This window comes from Doryrhamphus excisus, linkage group LG20 (assembly GCF_037039965.1).
Source record: "Doryrhamphus excisus strain RoL-2023G ecotype Guam linkage group LG20, RoL_Dexc_Guam_v1.1, whole genome shotgun sequence".
NCBI classification, from domain to species: Eukaryota; Metazoa; Chordata; class Actinopteri; order Syngnathiformes; family Syngnathidae; genus Doryrhamphus; species Doryrhamphus excisus.
In genome coordinates this window covers 14,168,694-14,182,668 of record NC_136376.1, presented here as the reverse complement: position 1 = coordinate 14,182,668, position 13,975 = coordinate 14,168,694, and the positions used below count along the sequence as shown (strand labels likewise).

Genomic DNA, 13,975 nt, shown 5'->3' with positions numbered 1-13,975 from the left:
TCCAAAAACATGCTAGGTTAATTGGCCACTCCAAATTGTCCATAGGTATGAATGTGAGTGTGAATGGTTGTTTGTTTATATGTGCCCTGTGATTGGCTGGCCACCAGTCCGGGGTGTACCCCGCCTCTCTCCGAAGACAGCTGGGATAGGCTCCAGCACACCCGCGACCCTCGTGAGGGTAAGTGGTTGAAAATAAATGAATGAATGAATAATTTACATAATTTTCCCTCAATGAACCAGTTTCCCAGTGCTGACACACTCAGGCAGCCCCAGACCATGACACAACCACCACCATGCTTGACTGTAGACATGACACAGTGATCTTGGTACTCACTTGTGTAATGTGCAACCTGAATATGAACTGCGCATACAAAAGTATATATACTGTAAAAATAAATATACTGTAAGAAAAATGCTTGATAAAATGTGAGGGCTTACTTTTGAGACATACCATAATGGATTACCTCATTATTTACTTCATTTAACTCAAATGTGTTGGAGTGATGAATCATAGTTGCATACAACATGTGAAATGCAGATATTATTCCATTATTTCTGCTGCAGTGTAACTGTACCCCGGGATGGATGGGAGAGTTTTGCCAATATGTGAGCAATGCCTGCCTGGTAAAACCCAACAGATGTTTGAATGGCGCTTCATGTATCACAACAAGTCAGCCGACGTCCCCGCCACAGTACATCTGCATATGCCCTCATGGATTCACAGGTGAGATCATTTCACCAGTCTATAGCTTTTATCTGTAGAATAAAATTAGTAAATGCTTGCTTAAAGTTTGAATTTGTTCAATGGAATTAATTAGGAATATGTTTAGTGCTATTTTGTGCAGCAAAGCAATTTATAAACAAATGTTGCGAATGCATTGCATAGAGTGGCCATGCTAATTCTGTCCTGAACATGCGTAATTTAATTTGTTTTAGTGCAAGCAATGAGACTAATGTAGCTCATTAAAAATGTATTATTTTGCAGAATGTTATAGTAAATGCTTTGGCTTACAGGCCAACGGTCTATCGTTTTCTTGCATTGTTCGCCCCTTAGTTTTGTACTGCAAACATAAATTACGCAAAAAAGTAAAATTGAAAGTGCAGAGTTGGGGCCTGATTTATGATTTCTATGTATAATATTTAAGCCAAAGAACACCAAATATATTTCACTAAAAGAGCATGCTCTGTGATTGACTGACAAGTTATCCTCATTAGGGTCACGGGTGAGCTGGGGCCTATCCCAGCTGACCTTGAGCAAGTGGTAGGTTCCACCCTAGACTAGTCACTAGCCAATCACAGAACATATAGTATATAAAAACATTCACACCTATGGACAATTTATTCTCCAATTAACATGTGGAATGTGTGGGGAAACTACACATAGATGGTTCTCCAGACTGCTATATAAGACACCAAATATCCCACTGTATATATTACAACAATAGTCATAGTCAGTATATTATTGGTTATAATAATGACAAAGATGCCCAACAAAGACCTCTGATATCAGCAGTAATTTGACATGTCTTTAATCCAGCTAAAAGTTGAGATAAAACATGTGGAGGACACGTCCACCTATTTAGGAAGTGTCAGTGACCCCTAGAATTCTAAATTGATTGCACTAAGGTCAGCAGGGCCGCAGAGGTTTCGTTTCGGACTGCCATGCTCACAACATCAGTGATTAAGTGTCTCCAAAGACGGACCCGCTGGCTGCTCAAGGTTCGTTCTGTCAGTAACCTTTGACCTCCAACTTCCCTAAGGACGAGGACAAATACAGCTCCAAAAAGTGAGCACAGGGCTGAGTTTGTGGTATTAGTTATTAGTTATTACTTAGCTTACGCAAGAGTCTGTGCTGGTCCACAATCATCCAGCAGCATGGAAATTATGCTTTTCCATCAGTATAAAGCAGCTAAACCAGCATACACCAGCTAAACCAGCATAAATTCCATGCTGGTCTATGCTGGGGGGGTTTCTGTAGGGGTGTGCTGTCTCTTTTTATCTGTTTTTATATCTTTAGAACTCACAGAAAAGAGAAAGATGTGTGTTCATGTCTTGGATTATCCTTTAGGGTTCCACTGTATTTAAGATGAGACCTGCTGCTCATTACATTTAGTCCAAACAAATGTCGTCACGCCGCCGCCAATATGGCAAACTGCTCTTAAATAGCTCCCAGCTTAGAACATGGCTGGAGATCTTGTTAAAGTATGGGTAATAACAGTTGGTCCTCAAGACAGACAAGTCACACTATTTTAGCCATGAAGACCGCACAGCAACTGGACAGACTACATTGAAACAGCATGCTGCCATTCCAAAATATCTCATCCGTTCCGTCTGTGCGTGCTGCCGTCCTCCATTATGCAGAATAACGCATGAAGAGCAGATCATGACAAACTATGTCAAGAAATATGTAGTGCTGAGATGAACTCATTTGTCATGTTATATATCTCCAGGAGCATATTCTGATGTTTTATCATGATTCATTTCTATCACCTGTCTTTCTACAACACCGTTCAATATGCTGCCATCTTAAATTTGCTTCAGTTTCTTTCACTGTGTGAGGTGATATGAAACCAACATAGACAGTGAGGGACGATGTGGATAGAGATAGTGTAGGAACATTTCTTCTCTATACTGCGGAGATTATGGTGGTGCCAGAACATCGTTCTGTTCTTTTGCTCTATTGATTTAAACAAACAGTGAATATATAATGTATATTTTTTTCATAGCACTGCAGTGCATTTCCTCAATCTAGCCTTAAGCCCCAACACACTCACCTGTCAGTCACTTAATCCCTTCCATAGCACTACAGAACAAGATTTTCCACATCTTTTTTACTGCTAAAATCTGTTACCACTTCAGTAATACTGAATAATAAAATTGTCTCTTGCACAGTGGCAGGTCTTAGTGACTGATAGAATTCATCATTTTCCTTCATCTTGGGATTTTTCTGGCTCTTGAATCTCGAGCTATGCCGCATAAAAAGGGCAATTTAATTTCAAGCATTGTCTTGACACCCCACTGTACTCTATCATTGATCGTAACTCTGGGTGTATTGTTCGAGCCCCGCCATTGAGGTTTCATTTTGCAAGGATTTATTTTCCACACTGCAACAGTTTTTTGGCATATATTATGTCAGCCGCACGCGTAGAATTTAAAGCAGGTTTTTTTGTGCTTCTCCTCAAGCTGCGACATGCAATTTACTTTTAAGCGTTAAGTGTTAATTGGAAGCAGGCAATTTTTGTAATAGCTCATTACAAAAACTGAATGATTTAACTTTATTAATGCTTTGTAGTGCATGAGAAAGTGGAGAGAAAAACAGCTTTCTTTGGCCATTTATACGGTAATCCTTCACCACTTTGCACTTTGAATGTCACAGCTTCACTCTATTATGATTCTTCAAAAACATATTCATAAATCATGCTATTTCATGGTTGACTACAGTATGATGTTGCCTATTATCAATGAAAAACTAAGCACATTTAAACAATTTGTATCAAATTTTTTTGCATGATTTAAATATTTTTAATCATAAAAATGTTAGACACACAAGCACCAGACTTGGTGGCCGGAACAACAGGTTTGAATGATCTCAAAACAGGCGCAATAATTACTAACAGCCTTAACCTACGCCAAACTAAAACCTTTATGGTTTTGTTTACCTTCATTGAAGACATGAAAATTTGTTTCACCTCAGCAACCTAAAATCAAACATGCCATATAAACATGCCAATAGTGGCATAAATGTGTCGTTAATTGAAAAGCATGCTGAGCGGGAGGGCTGCTAACCAAGGTCCCACTGTAACAGTACCTTACCTACCTAATATATTAACAGTCACAAATTATCACATGCTTTCCTGCATTTCCAATGACTATTTCTAATGCCAGCTGCAGCAAAGCATGACATAGTGAGCATGAGCTGTAGCATCTACGGAGCTGATGATATCAATCATTACTGTTCTTCTCCTACATCAAGGCACGTCTGGCAAAGCACAGTTTTCTTTGCGTGTTCTGTTATTTATGAGGGGATGTTTTGAATTAATAGCCTGCATCGGAAGCCCCCTCCAACTTGCTAACAGAGCGGTAGAACACGACTGTTCCTGAGCTTTTGCCGAGCATAAAAATATTTATCAAGCAACCTGCAACCCCTGCCTCATGGGCTGTGTCCATACAAAGCTAACAACCTTCTCTCGGCAGCAGCAACACTGTTGACAAGACACCGGGGACTCACATTGGTGGATGCGGTCAGAGGCACATAACCATTTAGACCAAATTCAGCTTGCTTTTTCACTTCTCTGTTGGCAAATAAGTAATAGAGTAACATTAGTTACTAATAATATGCAGAAACAGTTTATATAATATCTAATAACCAATTTGATGCAGGCGTAGTGATTTTGCCCATGTAGAACTAAGAAAAGTAATATTTCTCAGTTTTTTTTACTGGTATTTTAGGAATCTTACCCATACTTAAACATTCATCCATCTTCTATACCGCTTACCCTCATTAGGGTGACAGGTATGCTGGAGCCTTTCCCAGCTGACAAGCAAAAGAAGGGTTACACCCTTGACTGATCGCCAGCCAATCACCGGGCACATATAGACAAACAACCATTCACACTCACATTCATACCTATGGACAATTTGGAGTGGCCAATTAACCTAGCATGTTTTTGGAATGTGGGAGGAAAGCGGAGTACCTGGAGAAAATACTAAAATATTTGAAATGAAATGATTACTTTTTTTTGTGGTTTTGTGGTTGACCATATTGATAGATAGATAGATAAATAGATAGACTTTCTTCATTATCTTTGCACAATATCACAGCAGTGAAATTGACAACAAAATGTTGTTGCCTGGCTCCTGCATAATAATAATAATAATAATAATAATAATAATAATAATAATAATGTGGAGAATAAATAGATGACATCAAATATGAACAACAATGTACAGCGTAAACAGTAATTTGTACAAATAATTTAAATAATTTTGAATAAATAATAATAATTGAAAGTTTTACGTGTGGGCAGGTAGAGGGGCTTATTTGGCATTGAGCAGTCTGATGGCCAAGGGGAAGTAGCTGACTCTAAACCTGGTTGTTCTACAGCGGATACTGCAGAGCCTTCTCCCCGACGTCCATGCTGGGGGTGTGTGGGGTCAGAGTAGATCCGATGACTATATGTAGTATTCTGGTCACTAATATGGGTCAGTAATGTTACCTTGTTGAGACATTAATGAAATAAATATTAAATAAATATTGTATTTATCAGTACTGAATTCTACTTCTTAGAAATTCACCCATTGGGTCTGGAACCGATTAACCTCGATAAATGAGGGACGACTGTAGAGTATTTGCAATGTAGATGAAATAGTCACCCCCACATCACTTGTGACCAGAGACTGCATATTTTCAAATGTCTATTGCCAGGAACACACTGTGAGACGGAGATCAACGAGTGCCACTCCAACCCCTGCCGGCATCATGGCACATGCTTTGACCTGGTTGGACACTACCAATGCCGGTGTCCCACAGGTATGTTTGTTTGTTTTTCCAAATGGATGGCACTGTGTATAAATATCTGTTTTAGCTGATGTGGTGACGCTAATGCAGACTTTTTGCACTGGTTTGTGGTGAGTGAGCCCTCTGACTGTCTGCCAGGGACCCTCTGGTCTTTTTAATCTGAACTCTGAATGTTTGGGGTCAATATTCATCGATCCTTATTAGTCTTACTGATTATATTTATCTGAAAGAGCATAGCACTATATATTTCACAATGTATTTTGTCACTGCTGTCACACCAGTGAGCCAAAGTCACAACACTGCACATGATGTGGAATTTTTTGGACCTTGAGCTGCTCTTTCTTCTTTATACTTCTTACCTCTTACCATCCTTCTGATACAGGTCGACCTTAATATTTCAGAAGAATCTAATTCAAAACCTTTTGAGGCATTTTGTCCTTCTTGGCCTCTGCTGATGTTATGACCAGGGGCAAATTTACCCGTAGGCAATTGCCTGTGGCCCCAAGATTTCCAGGACCCCCTAAACAGCTCATAAGAACTAGTAAGAATTAGTAAAAGTTTTCTTCAATTTAAAGTACATATTACTGTTTTAGTCTTAATTCACATGCTTAAAACTACATCGAAATGCATCATCTACCATGATCGTTTTGACTGCCACCCCTCTTCTAATGCAGTTGACTATTCCGTGTTACTGCGCATGTGCAGATTGATTACAAAAAATTGTAGCAAAACAAACTTGTCAGCGCGCTTTGGGGAAAACAGATGCAGAGTTAGAGTTAGTGGAGCGAAGAAGTGGAGAGGATGAGAGGGAAATAAACACATTTTATCGAAAATCTGATAAAGCTGAGACTGACGCTTTTCATCAAAAAGATGTGAGCATTAAAGTGGTAAACTACATTAAATGATGCTTGATGTTCTTATCCATTACAGTAAAAGTGCTGAGATGATTCACTTGTAAGGTAATAATAATACACCAGTATGCCGTTAAGGAATTTATCTCACTCGGGAAATTTTCTCATATTCACACTTGTTAGTAGATGAATAATAACATTTAAAATATTGCAACTTAAGCTGACAGATAATGGTAACAGATTTCAAAAACAGGACAAAATGGCCCAAATGATATAGTCACCTTTTTATAACCAATTTTATTTAAATAAATAAATAAAAAGAAAACTTTTGGAGGACCCCAATAGCTGGCTTTGTTCTTAGGCTATTCACTGTTTCTTTAAATCTGTTTTCAAAAGCAACTCAAGACATTCTGAAGGTAAAAGAAGGCTATGTTTTTCGCTGGCCAAATCAGCTACCTGATGTCAACTTAATAGAGCATGTTTTCCACTTATTGAAGACACAAGAGAAGGCAGCAACCGAAGATAGATGACAGCCTAACTGTATACAGCCCCATGTTGGGTTTTTTGCACACTGCTGACAAAGATTCAAACCCAGATGTGAGGGAACAATGCAAACCACCCTACCTTTGTGCCTCCTGTTTACACAAATACGTCATCATTTGTGCAATAGGGGCAGCAATAAAAAGTCTTGGCCTGTGATTGACAGTCGAGAAGAAATCACAAAGCTCATTACCAGACTTATAATGCATCATGGATTTGTGCAAATATTATATCTTGAAACTCCCATTAAAATAATTTCACATTAATTGCTTATTTTGCCTCACCGGCTGAGACTTGAATTTACATTCGCCAAATGAAAAGTGAAGGTGCTCTCGCAGGGGCGCTGCGTTGTTGGCAGGGCAGATATCATGTCTGGCAGTCACATTGGCCTCCTTAATGGAGCAGGAGGCAAGACACTGTGGGCAGTGCAATTTCTCAGAACACATTTTTCAGAGAAGCCCCTACTGATTCACTGTGTGATTGGTCAACATGAATGCTGTTGAATAATAACTCCTTATTGTCACAGTCAGGCCCGTTTCAGTCTCAGTGATGTTTTGAATAAAGATTCCAAGCATTCAGATACAAATCTGTAAAAAAGTAATTTTGTCTTTTTAACATGAAAATGCCCAGCATTGCACACATGGGGCACTATTTTTGTAGACCACAGCACAGGCGTGGTATACCTGCCCTGCACCGCGCCAATGGGGTATGACCACCGCAATTGTTGTGCAGTCTGGCGCAGCGCGGTGCACCCACACATCCATCCCTCCCACCAGCCAAGTGGCAAAAAGGAAAGAGAGAAGGTGTTAGAGGGTTTAACACAGCCAAGTGTAGTCTTAATTCCATCCATTTTCTATACTTCTTATCCTTACGAGGGTCACAGGCATGTTGGAGCCTATCCCATCTTATCTTCATCTTAACCAATCAAATAAATGCCTCTCATTGCCTTTGAATGCGCAGGACCCACCGGACTGCTAATCAGAGTCCATTCTAAAAAATACATGCATGCATAACGGTACTGCAGTGATTGCTTGGTGACTGACTTGACATTACAGCAAAAATGATATAAAAAATGTACATGAAATGTACGTACATGCTGGTTCAGGCGGTTACATTAAATAGTGGTTGCTGTGATTGTTTTTTGCATTTAAATGTGCCTGACACTTGCCCCGGGTATGCTTTGCCTGTGCCGAGAATAGACCAGGTCGGAGCTGGCGAGTTTTCAGTACACTTTTGGCATTCTGTTTTACCACAAAATTGTCACTGAACCAAGCTGATAATTTGAACACCTCCCCCTGGTAGGCCGCCACTCCCATCTCGACACAGCCCAGTCTACTAGATTACCAAATTGGCTGCGGACACGTGATGTGCCACACTTTGCCACCCTGCGCCAGTTTGTGCTACACCACAAAAATAGAGCCCTTGATCTGACGCAACTGTCCTTTGAGTGTTTTAGCTGAGGATCAATGTGGAAACCTGGCTGTGATGTCAGAGAAATGATAAGGTTGGTCGAGTGACTTGAATGGGAGCCTCCCATCACTGATGTCAAGTTGAATTCGGGGATAATACCCCAGGAAACTCAGGTTATCATATTACTCCCACTTCCAACACCCAGTTGAAGCATTTACCCTCCAGGCTGCCTGTTTGGGGAAATACAGGTGGCACAGATGTCCCTGTATGTATTTTGTCCCCTGTATTTGTTATCTCACTACTAACATTGACAAATGGTACTTCCCTGACAGTTGCACATTGTGGACTTTTGGTAAGCTTTTGATCATGCATAACGGTACTGCAGCGATTGCTTGGTGACTGACTTGACATTACAGCAATATTTGCTGTTCATACTAACTTAAACATGACTTGGACATTCATCCTTTGCACACAAACTGGTGTTTTTCTCTTCATAGCCGCAGCTACCAAAAGCTCCTCTTCTGCTGCCTTTGCAGCTGGATTTAATCCTCTATTGGGAATTTTTAACTCTCTGAGTAAACTGGTACTAGATGTGACCACAGATCCACACTAACAAAATTCCACAGTGCGAACCTTCTCCTGCCTAAATCTCATCTGTTATCTCAGTAAAGCTAAGCCTCTTACTCTCATACGCCTCATCTGCTGAATCTCGTCATGGTGAAGTTCCATGAAGCGAGTTCCACATTCTAAAAAATACACCACTCGGTTCTGGACACCAGTATGGAGTAAAGTCTTAAGACATGAGTGGAATTATAAGTAGCCAGCTTTTAAGAAGATGTATTAAAGCTACAGTACCATAAAATAATTTTTTTTCCAAATGTAGTATATAATTTTATATTTTCTTGGGAGAAGCGGTCGCTGTATGTGACTCAGGGCCAATCACAGATTGTGAAAAGTGAAAACAAAATGAGGATGTTCTGTAGACACGGATACAAATAATGAATGTACTCCTTTCATACTCATATCCAGCAAAACAGCATTCCATAACGGATACTCATTTGTAACGCGTAATTTTAAACCTGCCATAGATTTTTTTTGTTTGCTTGTTTTATACAAATTAAAGTCATTTGCTAATATACTTGTTTCGAGCAGTCTACTCGGGATGAGGGACCTACCAGCTTTCTGGTGAATAACTCATGCATGGGTTACATAACTTGTGTTCAATATTATTGCAGGTTTTCTGGGGAAAAACTGCGAAATCGACATAGATGCTTGCCAACTTCCCAACAACACATGTCCTCCAAAGTCTCAATGTTTGGATCTTTCCAACGGTCTAACGTATACCTGCAGGGTGCCGTGCCCCCCAAGCCTTCAGGTAGGTAAATGCACCTTCAAACCAATGATTCTCAATTAGTGGGAAGATTGTCCAAAAATAATCTTGTGCTATTAATACTCCTAAAGGTGGCAAAAATGCTCAGTAGTGCTATTTGAAACCCGCTGCCATCAGTGGCAATCTTGAGTCGTACAGGAAATGGTCAGAGAAATTTTCAGCCTGCTTTAAAGAAGTGTAGTTCATTTGAAAGTGATGATCCAACAACCTCTCTGCCAACCATACCACAAATGGACAGGATGTCATTAACCTGCGGTGTGAACAAAACCAACAAATTATGTCCATACGAATGAACAATAGCATAAATATACCACAAGGCATGCTAGGTACTCTTCCCCACAGGCTCCACAGTGGCACACTGCTATTTTACACCACCTCAAGTTCAAACTTCATCATGTTAAGTTATTTGGGAAAATGTAGTTGAAACATTTCCTCAGTTGGGGTTGCCACTTGTCATTAAGGGGTGATGGTGGGTGCCACTGTCAGACCAAAAATTACCCTGTGACTGATAACTAGACCAGGGTAAAAACACCCTTTTTCTGAGGCCCTGAATGTAAGACTCCATCTTAAATCCTCTGGAACAACATTCATACACTGTATCCACCGCTTCGACACCCCTGCCCCTTTCACTTTAAGTCAGCCGGGATAGGCTTCAGACCCTGTTTAACATACAATAACAGTTTCCTTATTTTTTAGTTCAAGCACTGTTTCCAGGTACCAAATGTTGCATTGTATTCGTTATGTCCCATATGGTCTAATTGTCAGGGATCCAAGTTTTCATTCAGGTAAGTAGTCCCTCTATGGGAATGTAGATTTTAGAGGCAGGGGTCCTTAAGGACGTTGGAACTTTGGATCAGACGTCCTCAATTTTAAATCCAGCAGCACACCAAAATATTAAAATACAACTTTTTGTTGGAATGATGTTTTTCTGCTCTTTATGCCATGTTTTACCCTTAAGCAACCCTTAAGCCTTATTCTGCTCAGCCTATATAGTGCAGTATACAGCAGTGCATGTGTACGAATTAGATCTGTGCATATGGTAAGTGTGAGCTGTTGTCTTATGAGCTTTGTGCTTTGCAACCCTTGACATTTGACCTCTATTGTGTGGGCATGTTGGCTAGTGTATGTGTGTGTGCGTGTGTGTATGCAACACAACCAAAAAAGTAACAAAGCAATATTATATATAATTATTATCAATATTGTATAATTTGTTTAAAAGTCATGCTGTGGGACTGCTTTCTTTCAGCTGGAATTGAAGCTTTTAGTCAAAGGCTCAGTTCTAAATAAAAGCAACTGAACGACATTGATGGCAATCCAGAACGATTATGTAGTTAACTGATTGTTTTGTAGAGTGTGTGACACCTTCTCCATCTAGTGGTAGTATTTACTAGGCTACGTTGTCATTTTCTTCAGATTCTGATGTGAATGCATCAAAGTGAGAATTTGCAACATCCTTATTTTTTAAACGAAAACTTTTGGGAGCGAAAAAAACACCTAGCATTAACCTTTCCAAACTCAAAAACACAGCAGCAGCAATATGTGGCGTTACCTTTCGGTGGTGCCCTGAAGCATTGCGAGTGTGGCACTGACACAATGCGGGCGAGTGTGCGGTGAAGCTTGTCGGCTGTCGAGCTGGCGTGGTGTGGTGAGATGTCAATACACCAGTAAAGTAGCGTAACAATGTTAATAATTGTTGGCATAGTTTTTGTTTTTTTTCCGCGGAAGGCTAAATGGGCGAAATCTGTGATTCCCATCATGTGCATTCTTAGCTGTGTCTTTTTAGCTGTTTTTAGTATCTTTAGAACGCACAGCAAGAAGAGCAAGACGTGTTAATGTCTCACATAAGAATTGTGGATGAGCAAAATTAAAAACAAGTCTCAAAAGTACAAGGCATTAATTAGAAAACACCTCCTCCAGGTAACCAATTTTGCAGAGCTGTGTTGGCCTCCTCATAGAAAAGCCATCCTATCAGGATTGTTCAGTCTTTCAGCAGTTACAAACATGAATACGGACATCTTTTTTTCCTTTTTTTGAAAGCGCTCTTGGGAGGTTTTGCCCTCAGTGGTCATTGATCTTGTCTTGTAAGACACGATTTAGACTCGACGTGAAATAGCGAGTGAATACAGTATAAAGCGCAAATCAGTATTCATGAGTATCATGTCTCTGTAATGAGGCTCATTCTCAGGATACCAAGAGCAGAAACTGATTGGATGCTATATTGTGAACGAATGCTTTGATTCCTGACCAGGGCAGGCTCAGTGCACTCCAAGATATAACATATTACAAAATAAAGTTACTTGGATATACACTATATATCTAACAGCTCTCTATCTCTCAGCAGCCATGTGCCAACGGAGGGCGCTGTGTGTTGAATAGCGCCAACAGCTACACCTGTATCTGCTCCCCTGGCTGGTCAGGGCATAACTGTCGCACAAATGTCAATGACTGTGTTCAACATTGGTGTCAAAACGGTGCCACTTGCGTCGATAAGATTGACGGCTACAGGTGAGTATTCGCATCTTGAACGTGTTTGGGCCGCTCATGCACTGTGGCGTCCAAGACATGACATTTACCGCCTTGGTTTTTAACGGTTGTAAGAGTTCATCATGTAAGACTTAAGAAATTCCTCTTTCTCCCTTCCTAGCTGCCTTTGTCCCATTGGGTTCTCCGGGTCCTTCTGTGAAGAAGACATTGATTTCTGTGTGGGCCATGGCTGCTCCGAACACGGCGTTTGCGTGGACCAGCAGTTGAACTTCACCTGCCGATGCATGCTTGGATTTGAAGGGGCGCTATGTGAAACAGAAACGGATGAATGCAACAGCTCCCCTTGTGCAAACAATGCTACATGCGAGGATCTTGTCAGTGATTATCGATGCCACTGTTCACCGGGATTTGAGGGTAGGAAAATCTCTAATAATCAGTATTATGCCATTTTTTCACAGAATATTCCGAGCTCTTTTAATCATGCTTTGGCCAAAATACCCCCAGGGCCAAAAATCCCCAACAGCTTTGTTCACAATGACCGCTTCAGGGAACTGTCCTTTCTCCTGTTCAACTCTACTGCAGTAGCAATCAGACGTGATGTGCTGGACCTGGCCGAGCGAGTAGTTATTGAGGTAGTGGTAAAGAGCCAAGGAGTGTGACAGAGAGCAAGTGAGTGCATGTCACTTTAAAATAAGTTCCCTCCAGAAAACTACAGCCCCTCATTTCTTTATGTGAGGAAAAGGATGAAGTCACAACATTACAAACCTTCGCCTTGGAACAGCAGATGGAGGGAACTAACAATTGTAACAATTGTAAATAGAATCAATCCACTTGGTTCTTTGTGTCTTGGAGATGATGTGATTATATGTGATGAATTCTTCATGCAACAACACTGCAACTCTGCTTTTGGCTTAGATGGATAAAAAGGCAGATCTCTGCCCAGATTCCATGTCATTCTTGAGCAGCATTAAGTGGGTGGTCTTATGTAAATTTGCCCTACTGTGACGTCACAACAGTTACACAACAACTCATTGGGAAACAGGTTTTCTGAAATAGGGTGCATACTACATAAAAATCATTTGGTTGTGTAATTTCACACGTTGTGGTTGGAGCCCAGGCCACAGCCGGGTTTGATTTCCCGCTCGGACATCTCTGTGTGGACTTTGCATGTTCTCCCCGTGCATGCGTGGGTGGGTTTTCTCCAGGTACTCCGGTTTCCTCCCACATTCCAAAAACATGCTAGGTTAATTGGTGACGCCAAATTGTCCATAGGTATGAATGTGAGTGTGAATGGTTGTTTGTCTATATGTGCCCTGTGATTGGCTGGCCACCATTGGCTGCCCGAATACAGCTGGGATAGGCTCCAGCATGCCCGTGACCCTTGTGAGGATAAGCAGTAGAAAATGGATGGTTGGACAGGAATTCGAGTTGTATTCGATGTGTATGCAAACTATCAAAAAACCCATTAATTTAATACAGTGAAGAAAATAAGTATTTGAACACCCTGCTATTTTGCTATTTCTCCCACTTAGAAATCATGGAGGGGTCTGACATTTTCATCGTAGGTGCATGTCCACTGTGAGAGAGATAAACTAAAAAGAAAAATCCAGAAATCACAATGCATGATTTTTTAACAATTTATTTGTGTGATACAGCTGCAAATAAGTATTTGAACACCTGTGTATCATCTAGAATTCTGACCCTGAAAGACCTGTTAGTCTGCCCATTAGAAGTCCACCTGCACTCCATGTATCATCCTGAATCAGATGCACCTGTTTGAGG

The 13,975-nt window shown here is 40.6% G+C and overlaps 1 protein-coding gene across 5 annotated transcripts in view; it reads left to right on the top strand.

The window, feature by feature from the left end:
* Positions 1-13,975, top strand: part of eys (EGF-like photoreceptor maintenance factor) — a 224,227-nt gene that overhangs the window by 33,562 nt on the left and 176,690 nt on the right. For 4 of the 5 annotated variants that reach the window (XM_078787404.1, XM_078787405.1, XM_058058308.2 and 1 more), the window contains 5 exons: positions 565-724; positions 5,426-5,530; positions 9,555-9,694; positions 12,048-12,214; positions 12,354-12,607. In XM_078787404.1, coding sequence (XP_078643530.1) covers positions 565-724; positions 5,426-5,530; positions 9,555-9,694; positions 12,048-12,214; positions 12,354-12,607 — 826 coding nt within the window. The remainder of the gene's footprint in view (positions 1-564; positions 725-5,425; positions 5,531-9,554; positions 9,695-12,047; positions 12,215-12,353; positions 12,608-13,975) is intronic. The other variant, XM_078787403.1, reaches the window with a different exon arrangement.